General features: G+C 38.5%; 1 protein-coding gene across 3 annotated transcripts; it reads right to left on the bottom strand.

Moving 5' to 3' along the window:
* Nucleotides 1-1,748: 1,748 nt before the first annotated feature.
* Nucleotides 1,749-22,513, bottom strand: LOC120416808 (protein artichoke). Of its 3 annotated transcripts, XM_039578682.2 has the most exons (6): nt 21,941-22,513; nt 6,643-6,947; nt 4,335-6,579; nt 3,893-4,271; nt 3,517-3,834; nt 1,749-3,420 (listed from the first exon to the last, which is right to left on the bottom strand). In XM_039578682.2, the coding sequence occupies exons 2-6, from the start codon at nt 6,810-6,812 to the stop codon at nt 1,919-1,921; spliced, it is 4,614 nt and encodes a 1,537-aa protein (XP_039434616.1). In that variant the 5' UTR covers nt 6,813-6,947; nt 21,941-22,513; the 3' UTR covers nt 1,749-1,918. The 3 variants fall into 3 exon arrangements, with proteins under 3 accessions (XP_039434616.1, XP_052564230.1, XP_039434615.1); XM_052708270.1 differs by having other exon boundaries at nt 1,749-3,834; XM_039578681.2 differs by lacking the exon at nt 21,941-22,513 and having other exon boundaries at nt 1,749-3,834; nt 6,643-7,009.
* Between the last annotated feature and the right edge of the window lie 461 nt (nt 22,514-22,974).

Raw genomic sequence — 22,974 nt, 5'->3', positions numbered from 1 at the left:
GAATTGGAAGACGGGAAGTGTTGATGCTCCACTTTTTTAAGAGTATTAAGGGAAAATCTCCACGGTATCCTCAAGTAAGTTTCGCTTGGAGTTGGACGGTTTTTTGGGAAGGTGAATGGTCTGAGGAGCCACCCTAGGCGAGTGGTAACGACCGTTGGCATTGTTGTTCGAATTCTTCGTGTGTTCTCATTTCTAATGGGAATGCTTTCAATTCTTCTCATCTCTTTTTGGATGAATTCTAGCAGTCGCCCAGGCTATTTATAGCGAGGTAATGTAGGTTCATTTCAAATGCGCCTGCATGCATGCAATGCAATGCATTCTTGTATGTTCTGATATTCAACTTGCATTCAACTTTATTCTCGTCCGTTTCTTGGATTCAACTATATCAGTCTAAGTCCTACTAAAGCTACTAATGCTCCACGGTAAAGTGGAAAGCATTTTGCTTGTCAATCCTAAGGACAGGGGATCGAACCCCGCCGTGAGCTGAAGTTTTTTTCATTAATTCCAAATTCAATGAGTCCAGAACTTTCTCGTTGGGAGCAGATGGGTATCGAACCCAGAACCATTCGCTTATAAAGCGAACATCGTAACCATTCAGCCACGACCGCTCCTTTTTTTAAACTTGAGTATTTCATTTAAAAAACTTTAAAACAGTTAAAATAAAAGCAAAATTTCGAATCGTTTGATACCCATATTGCGAATCATAAATATTTGAGTATTTTTTAGTAAATACGGTATTTTGTGAAAATTTTAGTATTTTATTCATAAAACTCTAAAACAGTTAAAATGCTTGCAAGATTTTGAATCGTTTGATACCCATATTGCGAATCATAAAACATTTAGTATTTTTGAGAAAATACCGTATTTTTTGAAAATTTGAGTATTTCATTCAAAAAACTCTAAAACAGTTTAAATACATGCAGAATTTCAAATCGTTTGATACTATTATTGCGATTTATAAAAATTTGTGTATTTTTGAGAAAATACGGTATCTTGTGAAAATTTGAGTATTTCCTTCAAAAACTCTTTAACAGTTTAAATACATGCAAATTTTCGAATCGTTTGACACCCATATTGCAAATTATAAAAAATTTGAGTACTTGAAAAAAAAACAGTATTTTGTGATTTTTTAAAAGTATTTATACTTTGAAACTTACCCTATTATATAAATAATATAAATAAGAGGAAGCTTGAAAATTCAACATAATTTGGCTGGTTTTAGTTTTTAGAAATTTTAGAATTTTAGAAATTTATTAAATATAAGTTATCGTTCGTTATCGTCGATAAAATTGTCGCCGATAGAATTATCGAGGTTCGATAACGATAAAGATAGATTAGAAACTTTCTTGGTACCATGCAATTTGAACACTTTGTTCGTGGTTCCCATTTACATGAACGCATGTTCACGATTTTGAGAACTCTTTTTACTCCGTGTAGGCAACTTGGGCTTAGACAATCATCACATCACATGGCGAAATCCAGTCTGCAATCCGCTAAAATTACCGTCTCCTAGCGAGGCGAGTTTGTCATTTTTCAGAGTTTTATTCAATCTAATTCGAAAGGCCAAAGGGACCTAAGCTTGATCCTAAAAAGTTATAAGCGATTTTTAAAAGTTATTTTTGCTAGAGATTTTATGTTTTATACATTTTTAGTATATTAAATCGCAATTTAACCATTATATATTGTAAATAATTGCCTGAAATGGTGATAAAATGTTTCACAAAAGGAAAAATAAACTCATAATATCTTAAAACTACAACTATTATACAACTTTATTCAAAGGATTCTTGAAATCTTTTTACACATGGATGGAATTCATAAGGCGCTCCACTTAACTTATATCACTGCTGCTTCGACTGATTGTGTTTTCACTGTTCAATCTTCAAACTCCGCTCTGGTGCACAACTTCTCTTACTCACTAAATCATAAAACATCTTCTCCAAATGGTTCCGACGGCGGCCATCCCCAACACAACCAACGCCAAGCTTTGCCCTCCTCTGCCAGCACCACTCTTGAACGAGTTCAGCCCCGGCTCAAACTCGTCGTAGATCGGCGTCCGGTTGTACGTCGCATAGTACCAGTCCATGTCTTCGCGCTTCCGAATCTCGTTCCCGCCGATCGGATGGTTGTGGTGATGCTGGGCCAGGTCCGCGATGCTCTGCGTGACAAAGTCACCCCCGTCGGGTTGGTACTTGGCCAGGCCGGTTCGGTGCGTTCCGGGTGAGTATTCGTCCCCGCGGGGGGAACTTCCGACGAATGGGGTTACGGTGGAGGAGGGGGCTGCCACCTTTACGATGGTTGATTTTCCCGGGGGTCGTTTTGCGGATCCAGCTCCGCTGGGGACGTTGTTTTGGGCGGTGGTTCCCGAGGAGGATACCAGCGCTGAGAGGGAACTTGGCGAGTGGTTGACCGCGTCGTAGAATTCGCTGGATGGGGCACGGGTCAACTCTCGGACCACGGTTGGTTCGTTCTTGTGCAGTGTGTATGGTTTGTTGTAGTCCGGTTGGGGTCCGGCAGTGGTGGCCGTTCCAAGTTCTATCGATAACCGGGTCGTAATGTCGCTGTCTTCGTACTTGGGAGGATCGCGGTACGGAGGAGCCTGATCTTGCTCGATCTGATCTTCGGTATCTTCCTCATCTTCTTCGTCTTCGTCTTCTTCCATTTCCGAATTGCGCGGAGTGCTGTGAGTTCCCGTTGGATTGGGTCGCTCGGTGACCTCCAAGCGGTTTGTACTGTCCTTGTTCGATTCTCCGGTCTTCTTTGGTGGAGGAGGCGTCTGCACCGGATCTCCGTACGTTATTCCGTCCACGAAGTAGGGAGCGTGATGGGATGGTTTGATCGTGGCCTTGAATTGGTTCTTCTGAAGATAGCTGTTGGTATCGGACACTAGAGAGACACGATCCCGGAACTCGTCGGGCCACCGTCCCGGGCCGGAGATGTTCTGCTTGATGATCTTCACCGTGGGATCTGTGATTGGTGAGAATCCACCTTCACTACCAGGGATCACAGGGGTGAATCCACCCTTTTGGATGTCTGGCTTTTGGAAGGACGTATGGAAGTACGGTCTGTAGAACAGGTTGTTGTCGTTTGACGCTCCAGGGTTCTTTTCCTGGTTGTCTTCCGAGTTCTTCGGAGGTATCGCTATGTCGTGGCGATCTTCGTTCTTGAATATGGAAGTGATCGAAGGTTCGCCAGGTCGATACACCTGAACACGACCCGTTCCACGAGTTCCGGCATTCGCTCGGTTGTTGGAACTTCTTCCCGATCCCCCAAACATCTTCCCAATGTTCAAGCTAGGTATCGGTACTCCGAAGAACGTGAACGGAGAATTGTTCTGCACCTGCGGTGGCACCTGATTAAACTTGTTATTGTTGAAGTCGATGAAGTTCTGGGTAAAGTTGTGCCGACCCGGGGGCTCTCCTGAAAAGGAGGTAGCAGATCCATTAGTCCGTCCCACCAGGTTACTGTCGTTCAGCGCATTGGGATAGTCAATGTACTGGTTGGAGAAGTACTCACTTTCCACCGGTAAGGGTGCAACGGCCACACCCGGCACGATACCCGGCGCAGGTCCCGGCGGAAGCGCTTCGTAGTTCTCCGACTCGCAGTCGTCAAAGTCCGCCGCCCGTAGGAACACATCTCCGTGATCGTTGGTTAGCGGGAATTGCTCGTCCGGACCGGTTCCCGTTCTGGCATCCGATTGGCACTCGTTCCGCGAGAGTCGCATATCCATCAACATCTTTCCGTCCCGGCAGCGCGGTCCCGGGTAGAGATTCCTGGTCTCCTGCAGCCAAGCCAGGTACCACAGCATGTCGCAGTTGCAGTCCAGTGGGTTACCTAAGAAGACAAGAACCCTTTTAGAATCTCAATACGTCACCTAGCAAAGACTACCCACCATCAACATCCAGTATCGCAATGTTGCTCCTCAAGTTGCGGAATATCAGCTCCGGCACACGCGACATCCGATTGTTCCGAATGCTGAGCACCCGCAGCCGCGGCATCGTCGCAAACGGTTCGCCCTGGATGCCGCAGATCTTGTTATCGTCCAGCTTCAGCTCCACCAGCCAGTCCAGTCCGCGCAGCGGGTTCGGCGTAATCCGGCGGATAAAGTTACCGGACAGGTCGAGCACCTCCAGGTTCCGTACGCTGCGCAGCCCGACGCTGTCCAGACTGCGGAACTGGTTGGCGGACAGGTTCAGGTAGACGATCGAAGGCGACCGGTAGAAGGTGTGCGGCGAGATGAGCTGCAGGTTGTTCTGCTGGAGGTGGACGGCCTGTGTTGGGGTGAATGATCGGTTAGGAATCGTTTTTTGAGATATTTGAGAAAAAAAACATACCTGAAGATTGGGAAGATCCTCAAACACTCGATCCTTCAAATCGGTCAATCGGTTGTCCGCTAGCACCAACTCTTGCAGCTCCGGTAGGTTTCTCAGCGATCCGTGGTCCAAAGTCGTCAGCTCATTGCTCGACAGATCCATGTACTGAAGAAGTGGTAGATTCCTGAGCGATCCCTGATGCAGTTGGTTCACCTTATTGTTCGAAACTTTGAGCTCTTCCAAGTTTCTCCACGATCCCAGCACCGTCGGCGTCAGTTCCGTCAACTGATTGAAGCTGACGTCAATTTCTCGAAGCTCGGATAGTCCGGAAAGCGATTCTGGTAGCTCCCTCAACTTATTTCCGGACAAGTCCAGAACCTGCAGCGATCTACTGTTGCGGAACGCCTTCGACGAAATCTCAACGATACTGTTCCGCGAAGCATCGAATCGCTCCAGGTTCCCGTTGCTATCGAGCAGATTGTCAACCAACACTTCAATACGGTTTCCCTGCAGGTTGAGATCGCGAAGGTTCTCCAGCGGAGCGAGCGATCGTTCGTGCAGGGCAAGTAGGCGGTTATCCTGCAGGTTCAGCACTTCCAGTCGGTTCAACCCGGTTAGGCTGCCTTCGTCGATGCTCTGCAGTTGGTTACGAGCCATGCTGAGGATGCGCATCTGGGGTGTCGTCTGGAAGGATCCCTTTGCCACGCGGGTCAGTAGGTTACCACTGATGTCCAGCATGCGGAGTGCGGGGAGATCGAGCGAGTTGGTTGGGTTTTGGGGGAAGTTGGCGATCTGGTTTTGTTGTAGGTTGATCCGTTCGATCGCGATCGGGAGTCCTGGAATGATCTCCTGCAGTTTGTTGTTGCCAGCGTCGATCTCGAACATGTGGTTCAGGTCGCGGAAGGTCGCTGGGTGGATCAGGCTGAGCTCGTTGAAGGAGATGTTGACGGTCTCGAGCATTGGGGTGTGCGTGAAGGCAGCTGGATCGAGGATGCTGAGGGAGTTGCCACTGATGTCGAATCTTCGCAGGGAAGGGACGCCGACGAGCAGGGTTGGATCCACTCGGCGGAAGTTGTTGTACGAGATGTCGATTCCCTTTAGTCCGGGGAGGTTCCAGAAGGGCATCGGTAGCAGGTCGGTTAGAGAGTTGTTGCTTAGGCGGAGTTCGCGAAGGCCGGGCATGGCCATGAAGGCGTCTCGCTCGATCATACGGATTCGGTTGTTGTTCAGGTATAGTTGTTCTAAGGTTCCGTGACCTCGTAGGGCACCGAATGGAATGGATTCCAGCTTGTTGTAGCTTAAATCGAGGAATCGTAGCATAGGTAAAGCGTCTAGCAGAGATCGAAGTTCTTCAACGCGTCCGATTTCATTCTGGTGCAGGTGAATCACCTCAACTCCACTTCCGGATGCTTGCAGGAACGACTCCGGATGGACTCTCCGGAGATAGTTGTTCTCCAAGTGCACCAGCTTTAGACTTGGAGTCCTGTGGAATGCTCCGTGGTAGATCTCAGTGATTGTATTATCGTTCAGATACAGTTCCTTCAACGAAGGAAGATCAACGAAACTGGCTTCGTTCAGTTTGGATATCACATTACGATCGATCTTCAAAATTGACAAGTTTGGAATGTCTTTCACCGCTCTACCAATCATTCCGGCGTCGGCGATCTTGTTACCACTAAGCTGTAGTGTCTTCAAGTTGGGCAGTCCTACGAACGCCCTCAAGTGGACCCAATCGATCCCATTCTCGGCGAGATTGATCAAGTTCAACTTGGGGAGGTCGTTGAACAGTCCACCCTCCAGTCGAGTCAGAGTACGACTCCCGGCGATGTTCACCGTCTCCAGGTTCTTCAAATCCCGGAAACTCTGCGGCGAAACCTCGATCAACGAGGAACTCTGAACACTGACGTATCTCAACTTGGGTAAGCCGGAAAAGTCCGGCAAACGCTTCAAGCTGTCACTCTGAATCGTTACGGCTTCCAGCTTCCGTAGACCGACCAGACTATCGGCAGGCAGGCTGCGTAAATTACGTTCCACGATAAAAACCTCGACGAGACTTTTGTCCAGATCGTTGAGCCACCCATTGGAGACCCGCTCGAGCCCGTTGTGTCGGAGCATCAACCGTAGAATGTTCAACGGTGCGAAGGTCCTTCCCGGCAGTGACGGTAGGAAGTTGTTCTCCAGGATCAGCTCGTCAATGGGCCGGTTGATGGCCTTGGAGACCGCTTTCAGCCCGGTCAGAACTCGCGGGAGATCGCTGTGCGAACACCTGAAAAGAAATTCAATGTTTTCGATAGACCAAGATCACAAACCCCCCACAGAAAAACCTCACCATATCTGAATCTCGCTGGCCCGTTGCGAACATCGGCACGGCAGGATGATGTCCTGCGGTGGACAGATCGTGTCCCGTTGGCCGTACGCCCGGTGTGATCCCACGATGGCAAGTAGTACGAAAAGGGCCAACACCACGTGGTGCCGCCGTCGCTTGATGATTTCCGCCATTTTTGACGGACACACTACTAGTACTGTTTGGCTATCCGAATTTATCGTTTAACGAAGAATCACTTTTCATTTTCCGCACTTTCTTCGCGTTCGGTTTCGGTTCAGTGTTCATATCTTTTGCATCACCACGCGCAGCTGGAAACAATGCAGCGGTACTAAAGCGTTAATTGGACGCGATTTATAATGATCATTAAAGAGAACATTTTTTTGGTGGTTTTTGAAGATGTTTGTGGTTGCTACACGGGTCGAGTAGTTCATTAAAAGATTAGATTTCTATGTCATTGTGTATGCAAATGTAAGCTTTGTTTGGTTAGTTGGATGCTTTTTAATGATCCAATCTGACTTTTTTACTCCTTTTTCAACATGATTTAGATCATAATGAATTTGCAATGATTTAAAAAAAATGAAATTACTCTTTTTACTATTCCATTTTTTAAAACTAAAGAGTTTTTTTTTGTGTTTTGCCGAATATAGAAAATGTATAATTTTTTTTTTTTTAAATATGTTTATTCAGATTTTCTCTTCCATGTACATTCATTCAGTTAAAATATTATTGAGTGTCCAATCACAATCGATGACTTTTCACCTCAATTTTAAATACTAGCAATTTTCATTTATTCATGAAATATTGTAGCTTTCGCTATTCAGTGATTTCAAATGTAGGAGGTCCTACATGTACAAAAGGGAAAAGGGATACCTTAAAACTAACTTATAAACTATATAAAAAGCGGAAAAATGTATAAAAATAAGTTTATCTATTAACTCTGCTTAGCATACAAAGTAGACACTTCTTAGCATTTCCATAAAAATCTGCTACTGTAGTGCTCCCTAAACAACGCCACCCTTAGTCACCTGGCCAGAGCTCAAGTCGCAATCTTTGAGAGCCCAAGCAGGTGCGCGCGCGCGGGATTTACGCTTGAGTGACTCCGAAATTCTTTCGGAATCGTCTATTCAAATCTACCACCAATTGATTCACTTTTTTCTTCCTCTCAGCCCAAGAAGCAACACCACCGCCAATTGAAACGGATTCTGTTTGCTTTGGTCCACTGACCGGCTGAAAAATGGCCAATGATGCACTGCACATTGTTCTTGCGTAACCTCGCTGGTCCGTCACACTAGCGAGAGATATCCGCGAGATTCCGCGGAGACCTCCAAACCGGGCACGGTTTGTTGCCCCGTGCCCAAGCCCGTCGGGTGTAATGGTCTGAAGGTTAAGCCCGACTCCGCGGAATGGTTTCACTTGCACTCTTTTTCTCACCCACCCGTGATGAGTGGACGGTTCCAGAGTCAGCGCCTTTTCTTCTCTAAACCGCCGCCGCCCAAAGAAGAGCCACCGAAAACGAGTTATGTAACGACCGTGAAAATGTGGTGTTGATCAACTGACCATTAAATTAGCGGATTTTCCCTTTGTGTGCACTAAACGCACTCACGTGTGTGTGTTGTTTTTGTTAGTGGGTCCTATTTTAATTTGGTTATTGTTAGGCTTGGAGAGTTCGGAAGATTCACTTTTAATTTAGATAAAAGTAGCAAAACGCAAGGTAGCCAAAATATACCTGTTTAAAACATATTTATAGTAAATACAACGCAGAGTTGATTATCCGAAGCTTCGATCGTCCAATATTTCGATTATCCGATATGGAGTTTTTTTTTTAAAGATCCAATAAACCAAATTTTTAATTTTTGCTTATTAAGTTTTTATAAAACCATCTTGAGCCAGGGGTATTCAAAAACACCCAAAAAGCAAAAATGAAAATAAAAATTGTAGAAATGAACTTCAGATACTCGTTAATAATCGATTATTGTTAAAGCCTTTGTCCCCGAAAAATTCTCACAAAAAAGCTAGAAAAAAACATAAATGTTTGCTAACAGTTTTAGCAAACGTTTATGTTTTTTTCTAGCTTTTTTTGCGAGAATTTTTCGAGGACAAAGGCTTTAACAATAATCGATTTTTTTTCAAATTACATTTGAATAACATTTAAAAATGTTAAAAAAATAGTTACACGACTTGGATTCTTTACCGTTTTTTTTTTTTACAAATTCTTAAGATTTTTAACCGCAAAACAAATTCAAACCAGATAAAAATAATCGAACATGATTTCTTAGATATTTTGAAATATTTAGCAGCAAATTAAATTAAATAATGTTTAAACAATGATTTTTCACCTTTTATATAACATAACATAAAATGAAAAATAAAACTGTAGAATATTTATTTTAACGTTTAGAAATTTTTATAAAGAACTTTGATATTTGATATTTTATTATAAGTTTTTCATTACTTTTCAAGGCTGCATTGTTACAAGTTATCTTTCTGAACCAAACATGTGAGGGCTTATAATTTATTGTTCAGTTTCAATTTTTACCAAAAGCAGGCAAGTTTGATTTTTTTAATGTCAGGGTTTTCTGATCAATACTTGGTGTCTTTTTAAATCTAATCTTTTTCAATTAACAATTTTTCATATATTTTTTTTTTAATTTTTGTGATGTACGGCAGTTTCTGGTTTGCTTCTTTATTAAAAAAATAATCGTCACATTCTAGTAATGCACGAGCCACAAAGGTTTCAAAGGGTCATTTTTATGCCGAATTGCTGAACGTTCTAAAAAAATACAGACAGGTCAAAATCATCACTTCTTCAAAAAACTTTTTCGTAAAATTCTGGTAATTCGTAAAGATAATTCGTTTTTTTTTGTATTTTTTAATCCGGCTGAAACTTTTTTGGTGCCTTCGGTATGCCCAAAGAAGCCATTTTGCATCATTAGTTTGTCCATATTATTTTCCTTACAAATTTGGTAGCTGTCCATACAAAAATGATATATGAAAATTCAAAAATCTGTATCTTTTGAAGGAATTTTTTGATCGATTTTGTGTCTTCGGCAAAGTTGTAGGCATGGATAAGGACTACACTGAAAAAAATGATACACGGTATGAAATTTTTAATTTCACTTTTTGTCGCTTTAACTTGACTTGCAAAAAAAAACACTATTTTTATTTTTTATGAATATGATATGTTTTAGGGGACGTTAAATGCCAACTTTTCAGAAATTTCCAGAATGGGCAAAAAATCTTTGACCGAGTTATGATTTTGGTCGCAAAAATTTTTCAACTTGATTTTTCGATGTAAAATCAAATTTGCAATCAAAAAGTACTAAAGTGAAATTTTGAAAAAGTGCGTCAATTTCAAGTTATAGCCTTTTTTGAAAATAGTCACAGTTATTCATTTTTTTATTTTTAATTGGTGCCCATGTTTGCCCACATTTGAAAAACATATTTTTGAAAAGTTGAGAAATTTGTCTATATTTTGCTTTTTGAAACCTTGTTGATACGACCCAAAGGTGCTGAGATATTGCCCTGCAAAGATTTGAAAAACAGTAAAATTGATGTTTTCTAAGTCTCACCCAAACAACCAACCATTTTCTAATGTCGATATCTCAGCAACTAATGGTCCGATTTTCAATGTTAAAATATGAAATTTTCCGATCTTATCGAAAACAATATTTTCTTTTTTTTTAATCAAGACTAAAATTTTAAAAGGGCGTAATATTGAATGTGTGGCCCTTTTGAAATGTTAGTCTTGATTAAAAATTCAGAATTCTGATTAGAAATTTTCACGAATGTGAATGGCAATATCTCAGCATCTATCGTATCAACAAAGTTGAAAAAAGCAAAATATAGAGAAATTTCTCAGCTTTTCATAAATATTTTTTTCGAATGTGGGCAAACATGGGCACTAATTTTGAAAAAAATAATAATAACTGCGACTATTTTTAAAGAAGTTTCCTAAAAATGGCTGTAACTTGAAAACAGTGCACTTTGTCAAAATTTCACAAAAGTAGTTTTTGATTGAAAATTCGATTTTACATTGAAAAATGAAGTTGAATTTTTTTTGCGACCAATATTTCGATTTAAAACAAAAAATTGATTCAAAAAATTAATACTAATTTTGGTATATTTTAGCGTAACGGACTTTATGGATGAAGCCCTGGGTTATTGCAGATACGAAATGTACATTAAAGTTCCCATAAAACAACAAACACAATTAGATTATTAAACCGAATTCGTTGGTTGAAAAATCGGTAAATTATCGATCGGTAAACCATCTGTCAAAAAGAACAAAATTTTACCGATTTTCGGTTGTACGATGAACAATGATGAACTTAATTACCGAATTTTGGTATGTTTTTACCGAATTCGGTTATTTTCAGTTTACCGCACTGTTGTACAGTACACTGTCGTTCTACGCATAATTGTCCCATGTCAGTTTTGGACGATTTTGACTTTATGACATTTTTAAGTTTAGTTTGATGTGTAGTTTAAGAAAAACACATAAAATCTGGTACTTTGTTCGGAAACTCATTAAAAACAACACCCAGTCTGTTTGTCTCATCGTTAAACTTCTACGCATAATTGTCCCACCAAGTATTTTAATACACGGAATCATTAGTTTTACGAAGCATTATGTCTTGTTTACCTAGCAAGAGAATCACAAATAAGGATGATAACCTGCTAACTGGGGCGATTAGGGACACATAGGGCGAATAGGAACCCACGGGACAATTATGCGTAGAAACACAGAAATCGGTCGAAAAATATCAATCGCGTTTTTCTCAGTTGCACTTTTTTGAACATGGGACAATTATGCGTAGCACGGCAGTACAGCAGTTGAAAATTCGGTAAACTTTACCGAATTCGGTAGGAAAATCTAAGTGTGTATCTCTCGACCGTTGACAGTTGAGTAACGGGAAATGGCAGGGATTAAAAAACAATTTTTAACGTTTTTCGATGAAGAATACGGTTTTTGAAATTTTGTGAACGGCATCAAATTGGGTACCTAATTTTTAGATAAAAATTCCCTCAGACTCCAAATTTCTTTCTCTTACCGTTCCAAGCTACATATCGCTGGAAAAAGTATCTTTGTAAAAATCCAGAATAAATAAAAGGGGTCGAACCCCCTCACCATCACGAGATCTCTAAAACGGACCTCGGATTCGTGATCAGGGACAAAAGTTACCCCTCAGAACAAAGTTTCACGCAAATCATAGAGGGGTCGGGGCAACTGCTGTGTGAGTTGGCGAAGAATGACTCATAGCTTAAAAATACAATTTAAACAAAAAACAATAAATGAAATGAAAATTTCGTATCGTTCCGTATAGTTTTGGAGATCTTGAAAATTTGTATTTAAATTTTCCGATAAAACATCAGTTTTCCTAATAATTATGTTGCCAGTTTCATTTTCATAATCCGCATTTTAAAATGAAAGTCGACAAAAAAGGTTACTTTTACTCCCGCGTGTCAAATTCACTAAAGATTGTTTTTGGGCTCCTAGCATGTCACAGTTTTTTGTTGTGCAAGAGGCAGGGAAACCTAAAAGAAAATAGGGATAAGCACCCGAGCGTGTTAATGCGCGCGAAGCTTTGGATGTTTTTATTATTTTACTCCGAGAGGCAAACTTCACGCAAAGTGTAGGAGCAGCAGCACTGACTGTCTTGAATGATAGAATCAGGTCTCGGGTGCAACGTCCGTTACGATAGTTTCGTTCGAAACGGAGAACTATTGAAAAGAAGCTACCACACAATTGAATGAAAGCGCAAGTGAGGAAACTTTCACTGAATATCTTGTGTTTTTTTGTATCAATGAATGATGTGATTCAACGTGATGAGTGAAACATAATTCAATTTACGAGAATCGCCAACAATTAGTGTCAATAGCCATAACTGGATGTTAAACTGTTAAATTGTCCCATCCAAATTGAATGACTCTATTGGTTCCGCTCTGATTCGGCGCTTTATCAACTAATGCGTGCAACGCACATTTGCAATTCAGCACGCAGTTCACTTATCAGAAGTGGACGAGAGACGCTCTCCTTCAGAGTAACAGCAAAAAACTATTTCGCCAAACCTCAACAAATCTCCCATCAGCGTTGAGATTTGTAACGTTGAGCAAATCTAGCGAAATTAAAGAGCCATGCAATGTGTTTTTTGTCTTCTTTTTTCTTCACGGATTTTACGGTTATCACTATTAGATACGCCTTGTGTGACAGTTTTTTCGTTGCTCTTTTTGTAGGTAAATATGCTGCCACACGCGTTAAAGGGGGGATCATTTGATTCCCCAGACTGGAAGAAGTAAGGCACCCAGTTTTAAGTTTGTTTTTTAGGTTTTGCGTAAATGTAAATCGACGTGATGTTAATTGATGGTGAATTTGAGTTTGCATTGAATTTGTCGAAAAAAAAAAAAAAAAAAAAAACAAATAGAGTGTTGATATTTAATGTTTTGTAAAAAATACTTATGAGTCCACCAACTCACACAGCAGTTGCCCCGACCCCTCCTCGATTTGCGTGAAACTTTGTCGTAAGGGGTAACCAAACCAAAAAAGTTTTGAAAAAGTTACTTTTTGCGTTTCTCTTTGTTTCGTCGTCCGTTTCTGTGGCGGGTGACGATGAACGGCCATGATCGACGACGACTAACTTTTTCAAAACTTTTTTTTTTTCGTAAAATCGCGATAACTCGTGATGTTTATAAGCAAACCCCTTATGTTTATATATCAATTTTTTTGTAATTGTCTGCTCTACAACTTTGTAGAACATTATTACACTCTAAAAAATAACCCTGCAAAGTTAGAAAAAACACGAAATTTTAAAATTAAAAATTTTGTTCTAAATGAAAAAATTACCCTTCTGGGTCAATGTAGATTCGAAAAGTACATTAAATTTCCCTTAAAATGAAATGTTCCAAATTTGTTTACAGTCAAGTAACGGAAAATGGTAGAGTTTTTGAAACTTTTTTAGTGTTTTTTTCGATGAAAAATACGTTTTTTTCGGAATTTTGAGTACGCCATCAAATCGGGCGTCTAATTTTACATAAAAGTCCTTTTGACACCAAATTTCTATCTCATCACCGTTTCAGGCTGCAAATTATTGAAAAACACCTCTTTTTTACCGCCCCTCCGTCACGAGATATCAAAAAACGGACCTAAGATTCGTGATCAGGGACAAAAGTTACCTCTTCGTGTGAGTTGGTAGAGAATGACCCTTATAAATTTTCAACTTTTCATTAGAGAATTTTTTTTTTAATTTTTTGTGAGACTATTTCGTAGTTCATTGTAAAACATTGTATGGCTTTTGTTATTTTTTGACATTGCTGTTTTGAAATTCAGTATATTCAATTTTATTTTTAAATTCATCGGATCAGAATTTTAGGATAGTTAGACAGGGCCAAAAGGTTGGGCACCCCTGTTAACCCTCTGCAGCTCAAGCCCGCCTCTAGACGAGCTTCGATCTAAAAACCAAATTTTAATCTTTTAAGAGCATTGGAAATAGAAACTTTTAAAATATTTGAAATTTTAGGGTTTGAAGTTTGACATGTTTTATGTGACTTTGTGTTTATGTTTATGTTTAAAAAATATCATTTTTTTACTAACCTTTCCTATATTTTAAGAGAAAAGAAGGTTGCGTTCATTTTTGTAGTTTCCAAGAATTTGCCTCTACGCATTTTTTCTTTACGACTCAAATGATAATGGTGCCATTCTATAGCAGAAAATGTGAAAAACAAGCAAAAATTGAAAAAGTGACTGTAAAAACATGAAGAAAAAAGAAAGGCAAAATGTAATGATAGGAGGTGGTAGAATAAGTCTAATACTCTCAGAAACAAACAAAAACTAAAGAAGATAAGTGCAAATTTAAATACTTAAAATAAAACATGAAAAAATAAAACGAGAGAAGTCAAGTTTTTCGTAGAACAAAAGTTGGTCAAAATGACCTACTAAACACGGGAAAAAAAATTGAAAAAATTTGGGCAGTAGAAGGTTAAATTGTTATTATGCCGAAAATAGACATGTGCAGAGAATATGTTTGTGTTTTCAAAAGTGCATTGCTCCATTAAATTTCATTCTCGAAATATGAATTTTAAAAAAATCTCATCTATTTGTTTTAACCTGGTTTCCAAGGACACTCATGTAATTTAATTAATAATTATTATTACATTAATAATTACAATAAAAATTATTTTAAATAAAACTTTTATATTTTTGAATCTTTTATTTTGATGCCTTTTTTATTTTATTTTATGCATATCAAAAATAACTGAATGAGAAAATAGTTGAAGCTACAAAACAAACCATTTATTTAGACCACATTAGGCCGTTGCAAATATTTTTCAAAGTTTATGTCGCCCCCTCCCCACTCCCCCCTTCAAAGTTGGCCTGAATAATCAGGGGGCAAAAAAAATATTTTTTCGAAAAACTTCAAAATTTTAATGAAAATTTAAGTTTAATCAACTGAAAACCAGTTAAAATGCATTTTCCCGCGTTTATAATCATATTTAGCATGTTTGAACTCCTTTGAAAACATTTTAAATTTTCATGAAATACCAATGTACAGTCCCACGAAAAGTTTTTTTTTTGCGAAAAAAAAAATTCCGTCAATACCTCGATATTTTTAAAACTAATGATTGGAAAGCAACTGTACGCCTGTAAAATGCATTTTAAAACACTTTTTTCATCCAAATGTTGAAACCTAGGCTTGTAATTTCAATTTTTATATTTTTTTTATTTTTTTGCCCCCCCCCTCGACTTTGGTCAGAGCCGAGGGACATAAACTTCAAAAAATATTTGCAACGGCCTCATACAAAATTCAAATTTTCTAAGAACAGACTTAGTATGATAACTTGATAAATAATAATTGAAGTGTCTGGATGACTATTTTTTATAACTCATTTAAAATTATTTTAATTTTATAAATTTATGAAGCCTTATCAAGCCTGAATATCACCAAAAAAGTCGATTTTTTTAATTTAGCAATTTTAGTACTACAACTATTTTTTTTCATGTTTAGAAAAGATACTGACAAAAATGAACGTGAATTGACTTTCTAATCAAATTTCCAATAACTTTTCAAATACTTCTCAAAATAAATAATATTTTAATCATCCCAAAACCATATTTCTGATTCCACTGAACAATGGGTTGTAAAATGAGATTTGTGTATTGAAAGTTGACCCTTCCTTATTACTTTAATTACAGAATTTATCAAAACGGATGCAATTTTAAGAGATGGCAGATACAAATTTAACACAATGCAGTGTAGGTTGCATTCTATGATTTATTTTTAATTATGATCTTTTTTTGAATCTCCTCAACAAACAGAAGCATCAGAACATTTTTGATGGTGCAATTTCCTTCATAAAAATTAATTTAATTTTTTATGAAATCATCCGCCCAGCCACGAGTTCCTTATTCACTTTCGTGTTCGAAACCATCAAAACGCGATTTCGAGTTTCCTCCGCAAACAATGGTCGTCGAAACCACACCGCCCCCCTCTCAGTGCAGTGACGTTCGAGCCTTGAGCCGAGATTTCATCATTTCCTAGTTCATATCCAAAACGAATAAACCGAACGCATGCTACCCGCCGTCGGTTGCAGTTATGGATCTATGAAAATCATAACCAACCATGTTGTTTGGTTGGTTGGTTAAACTTGTCGCAATACTTCCTCGCGGTGCGGTCACTTCCACCCTGTCTGACTATACGTTTGACTGCAGACCTTTTGTGCATTATTTATAATTTTATTAGTGCGCCAGACGAACTGTGATGAGGTTGCAAAATTATGACCACAAAACGCTTAAGGTGCGTGGTCCTACGCTCCACGTGACTCAAACACAAACACGTTTCGGGTGCAAGGGTTCGCCGTTTTAAAGATCCAAGTAGTCGTGTGAGGGATTATGTAAAGCTCTGCAGACCCGGCAAAAACCTTTATCGCAAGAAATCTTCTCGCGGATTGCTTTGATGGGGCCAGACGAACACTGTTGTTATTGTGCTTGCTGCTACGACTTCTGCCGGCACTAGTCTCATTTTAGGAGCTCGTATTATTTTTCACGCTTCAGGAGCTTTCCGGCTTAGCAATACCACTTAGTTGGGTATTTGGCGACGAGGCGAACAGATGATTAGGACGTCTTATATGGTATAGGAGAGGGACATAGTAAGTGGGGGTATTAGGGGGAAGGATGGGGAGTAAGTAGAGGATGGAGAAGTTTGGTTTGAGGGTTGCGTAGGTTAAGTAATTTTAGGAGGGGTTGTTGAGGGTGGGGTGGGGGGGGGGAGTTTTTTTTTTTTTTTTGGTTGGTTTGAACGGGGGAATTTGGTGGAGTGGGATTTGGGGGGTAGGGATTTGCATTGATGAGGGGGTTTTTGGGTTTTGTGGGGATTGGGATTGGGGCAGTTTTAGGGAGTAAGGGAGTGGGGGGGAGTGGGGGGAGAACGTGTTGTGGGGTTGGTGTATTGTTGGAGGGCGAGAGGATTGTGGGGGTGGGGGGGGTTTTTTTGGGGTGGTAAGGGGTATGGGGGTGAGGAGGATTTGGGGGTGGGATGAGGGGTTTTTTGTGGGTAGTAGTTTTTTTTTTTTTTATGATAGTAGGGTGGGAAGGGGTTTGTGGGGAATTTGGGGGGTGGGATGAAAAATTAAAAGAAGGGTTGGGCCGGAGATTTTTTGATATTGGCAGGGATGATTTGGGGGGGGTTATTTTGTGGGGGTTTTGGGTGTATGGGTTGTTGTGTGGCGTTATGCTGAGGTAGTCGAGTGGGTTTTTATTTTGGGTTTGGTTGGGGGAGGAGGTTGGTATGGGAGATTGGTGGGACGGGATGTAGTGGGGGGGGGTGTTTGGGGGGTTTAAGTACACTGTGAAAATTTTTTTGGTGGCATTCGGTATTTTGCCTCTAAAGAAGCCATTTCCCACCTGCATCATGAGTTTGTCGCCGTGCTATAGTTAATTTTTCCATGGTCCAGGTAAGCTCTATTTTTTGGTATCTAGTAGTCATCTCTCCGCAGCGCTGCATATACATAGAAAATGATGTGGTGCCGTGCATGAAAATTCAAAAATCTGTATCTTTTGAAGGAATTTTTTGATCGATTTGGTGTCTTCGGCAAAGTTGTAGGTATGGATACGGACTACACTGGGAAAAAACAATACATGGTAAAAAAAATTTGGTGATTTTTTTATTTAACTTTTTATCACTAAAACTTGATTTACAAAAAAACACTATTTTTATTTATTTTTTTATATGTTTTAGAGGACATAAAATGCCAACTTTTCAGAAATTTCCAGGTTTTGCAAAAAATCATTGACCGAGTTATGAATTTTTTAATCAATAGGGTAGCGTAGTCATCAATGAGACACTTTTGGTTTTCAACTTTCAAAGATTTTTCTCATTTTTTCATCCGCATGTTTTAATGAGCTTTTTGTTGCATTTTCTTTATTTTAATGTGTTCTAACATTGACCAAAATATGAGATCGATCCGACCTACAGCCAGAGTTATTCAACTGTCTCATTGTAGACGCACTTGGCAGGAACAATGAGACAGGTGGGGAACAATGAGACACTCTATAAAAATCAAAACTTTTCGAGCTAAACATCATGTTTTTGTGTTGTATCATTGCAGGTGACTTGGCTTGAACATTTTAAAGCAATTTTGCCAACTTGAAACTTTAATTAACAAAAGTTATACTAAAAAGTATCTAAATTTTGTAAAATCCATATATTCATACAAAATAACTTTATATTTTTTAATGAAATGAAGTTTAAACTCAATAAATATGCCAAAAATCACTTTAAATTCATGTTTTGAAAGATTTCCAAAGATTTTGAAAAGTTTAATGAAGAAAAATCAAAGTGTCTCATTGTTACCCATGGGCTGAAAAGAGTGGGGAACAATGAGACAGCCCTGGATTCTGGGTATATTCTTAATTTTGGTCAAAACTGATGAAAGGACATTGTAGCCCAACTCATTCCCTATGAATAGTCGAAAGAAATCTGAAGAAAAAATAGTTTTTGTGTTAATGGCAGCCTATGAGCGAATATGTAATTTTTGTCCATAATTTACTTTTACACCCCAGAATCAAACATTTATGAATAACTTTGCAAGGAAGCGTCCATAACCAAAGCCACTATTATGGCAAACATGTATCAAGTAGACACACCTTTCCCCAAAATATGAGCCTGATTGGTTGAAACTACGACTTGTTAGAGCCATTTTATCATTGTTCCCCGTGTCTGTTTTTGAAGTCATATTCGAGTTCAGCGACCCCAAATTAGTGTAATTTGCTTCTTGATATCAAAAATAAACACCTTTTTTGAAATCGTATCTTGACTATAGTGCAGAACACACATACTGGCAGCACGGCACAGCAACGGGAGAGTTTTCGTCGCATTCGCCGCTCGCGCTGAGAGCGACAATAACGTAAACAAAAAAGCGAAAAAACCGCCCCGCCGGCCTGACCTCAAGCCTTAATAACTACCCTACCCTACTGATTTTTTCAAAAAATCGAAATATTGGTCGTAAAAAATTTTCAACTTCATTTTTCGATGTAAAATCAAATTTGCAATCAAAAAGTACTTTAGTGGAATTTTGATAAAGTGCACCGTTTTCAAGTTATAGCCATATTTAAGTGACTTTTTTGAAAATAGTCGCAGTTTTTCATTTTTTTAAATTAGTGCACATGTTTGCCCAGTTTTGAAAAAAATATTTTTGAAAAGCTGAGAAAATTCTCTATATTTTGCTTTTTCGGACTTTGTTGATACGACCCTTAGTTGCTGAGAAATTGCCATGCAAAGGTTTAAAAACAGGAAAATTGATGTTTTCTAAGTCTCACCCAAACAACCCACCATTTTCTAATGTCGATATCTCAGCAACTAATGGTCCGATTTACAATGATAAAATATGAAACATTCGTGAAATTTTCCGATCTTTTCGAAAAAAATATTTTCAAAAATTTTAAATCAAGACTAACATATCAAAAGGGCGTAATATTGAATGTTTGGTCTTTTTGAAATGTTAGTCTTGATTTGAAAATTTTGAAAATATTTTTTTCGAAAAGATCGGAAAATTTCACAAATGTTTCATATATTAACATTGAAAATCGGACCATTAGTTGCTGAGATATTGACGATAGAAAATGGTGGGTGTTTTGGGTGAGACTTAGAAAACATCAATTTTCCTGTTTTTAAACCTTTGCATTGCAATATCTCAGCAACTAAGGGTCGTATCAACAAAGTCCGAAAAAGCAAAATATAGAGAATTTTCTCAGCTTTTCAAAAATATTTTTTTCAAAACTGGGCAAACATGTGCACTAATTTAAAAAAATGAAAAACTGCGACTATTTTCAAAAAAGTCACTTAAATATGGCTATAACTTGAAAACGGTGCACTTTATCAAAATTTCACTAAAGTACTTTTTGATTGCAAATTTGATTTTACATCGAAAAATGAAGTTGAAAAATTTTTACGACCAAAATTTCGTTTTTTTGAAAAAATCAGTATTGATTAAAAAATTCATAACTCGGTCAATGATTATTTGCACAACCTGGAAATTTCTGAAAAGTTGGCATTTTATGTCCTCTAAAACATGTCAAAAAAAAAAATAGTGTTTTTTTGTAAATCAAGTTTTAGTGATAAAAAGTTAAATTAAAAAATCACCAAATTTTTTTTACCGTGTATTATTTTTTTCCAGTGTAGTCCATATCCATACCTACAACTTTGCCGAAGACACCAAATCGATCAAAAAATTCCTTCAAAAGATACAGATTTTTGAATTTTCATACATCATTTTTGTATGGACATCTGCCAAATTTGTATGGAAAATTATATGGACAAACTAATGATGCAAAATGGCTTCTTTGGGCATACCGAAGGCACCAAAAAAGTTTCAGTCGGATTAAAAAATACAAAAATTAAAATTGAAGAAAAAAGACCGATTTCGTAGAGAATTGCTCTGCGTTGTTAATTATATTTAGCATGTTTGAGCTCGATATGTTTAATCGAGCTTTGTAAAATTCGTAAACTCATGATTGCAAAAAACTGCGTTGGGTGTTAAAAAGCACTTTGGAACACCTTTTTCATTCAAATATTTGCCTGTGATTTAATTTTTAATTTTTTTTTTGATAGATGTTCAAAAAATTTCTTATAGTTTTTTTTAACTTAGTTGATTAGGAACTGAAATAAAGCTTCTTAAATTTAAAATCTGTGAGAACTATTGAAAGTATTGTAATTTTTTTTGGATTTTTCAAATAATTACTTTTTTGGGAAATTAACTTCTACTCATAAATAAATTGAATTTTTTGTGTGTAACTTTTTTCGATCAAAAGAATTAATTCTAGAGTAATTTTTCAAAAAAACCTATGAGTCATGGGTTTCCTATGCATATAGGACCTTTTGAAAATTTAATTTAGAATTATAACTTGCCGATTTTTTTTGGTGACAATTCGATCCGAAAATCTCTTTTTAAGGTACGATTGTTGAATATTCACATGCCCTTTCTGTATGTTGTTGTTTAGGCTGGAACAAATTTTAATAAAGTTAAGTTTAATAAAGTTACTAAAATATTACAAAGTTACAAAAATATTACAAAGTTACAAACATTACAATTGTGAATAACTTTGTAATATTTTGTAATTTTGTTCTAAATAGATTCTGATGATGGCCGAAAGGAGAAAAGTAGGCCAAAACGTAAGAAAAAAACGTTTAAAAATTGTGTTCTTATTCGCCGAAAAATATCAATCTAAACAAAGAAAGCAAAAATAATCGGCGATCAAAAATTGATTTTTTTTAGGATTTGCATTGTGTATTTGGGTTTCAAAATTTGTCCTTGAAAAATATGTTTTTTTTTTCGGATTTGCAATGTTGATTAATGTTATTTGATATTTAAAATTAATCAATTCTGTCGTTTTTTTTATTCTATCTGATTTGTATTGTTAATGGGTTATTGCAAAACATTTTTATACTGTGATAACTTTACTATATATAATTTTCTAAGACATTTAACAATTATTCAGAGTCAGTACCATAACTGGTCTGCTCAGCGTTTTTTTTTTTGTCAAACTCTCATTGTTTTGATCCGTCAAACCCACTCAATAACAGCTTTGCGTAACTCGCCCTCTTAATCTTCAATTTCCACCCAACCCAACTTCAACCACCCCAATCCAATCATCATCAATCACTTTTTGATGCTGCCGGCATCCGAATAAATTGCACATGGGTGTCACTTTCACTTGTTTTTATTTTTCGCTTTTCCAAATTTTATCCGCCCATCCTAAATTCATCGATTAATAGCCCCTCGATTGCTTCATTTCGCCACAGCTGCGAGCTACCTTTTGTACGGCGTTCGTCGAACTTCCCTCACTTGCTGGTGGGTTCGTTGATTCGATCGCTGAAGCTGTTTTTAATTCGCCTATCAGATTCACCTTGCAGGTCTAGTTGGTTCGTTCAGGAGTTAATCTTCTTCGAAATGGTCACTATCACTAAACGGTCGTAAATCTGCCAAAATCTTCTCGGTTTTTTTTTCGGCGAATCTCCAATGATCAAATCTTCGCCGCCATGGAAAAACGGACACGGCTCACGGATTTTTCCATCAGTTTTCACTCTCTTTCGGGGTTCGGTCACTGCTGCGCCTTCACTTTCGTCTTCGACCACCTCTCACATGGTTGAGCCTTCTTATTTTTCGGTGGCGAGTTTCCACCAACCAACCGATTTTTCACCAATACACTGAGCCAAATTTCGTCAGCAATTTGTTGCGAAAAATGACGACGCGGTCGCGAATAAATTTTATCCAACTTTTTTTTTCTTTTCGTAACCGTCACTCTTCACTCTACAAAAAAAAAACAGGCAGTCCTCGCCGCTTGGCTGGCTATATGTGCAATAGGCAGAGTTTTTCTTTCACGAGAAAAGCCGCACGCGATGTACGGAGGAAAACCGCCCAACAACCGTTCGCAAGGAGATCCGAGGCTCGACTGATGTGGCACGTGCCAGGCGACGAACGTTTTTGGGCGGTTGAAGTCTCTTCTTCATGTGTTTGTAGACGACGACGAAGAGAGCCAGCTGCCCGAAGAGTGAGTTTTCCCGCTTCGAGAGGGTTTTCCAACCAACAATCGTTCGTGGTACTCGTTGTGCTGTATTGTTGGTAGGTGTAGGAGCTTAAGGTGGATACGTGCGATGCTGTGTCGTAATACGTAATAGAGGGCGCGTTTGCTGAGCCGTGAATCTACTACGATGTGGATGTTTGGCTTAAAAGTTATTTTGGAAGGTTTTTGAATGTGTGACATTTTTTAACAATTGAATTGATTAATTGATTTGGTCTTGAAAAATAAGATCACATCTCTTCTAAAATTTCAAACAGAGCCTATGA

Source organism: Culex pipiens, chromosome 2 (genome assembly GCF_016801865.2).
Source record: "Culex pipiens pallens isolate TS chromosome 2, TS_CPP_V2, whole genome shotgun sequence".
In the NCBI taxonomy this organism is placed as follows: Eukaryota; Metazoa; Arthropoda; class Insecta; order Diptera; family Culicidae; genus Culex; species Culex pipiens.
This window is presented reverse-complemented; position numbering and strand designations above follow the sequence as displayed.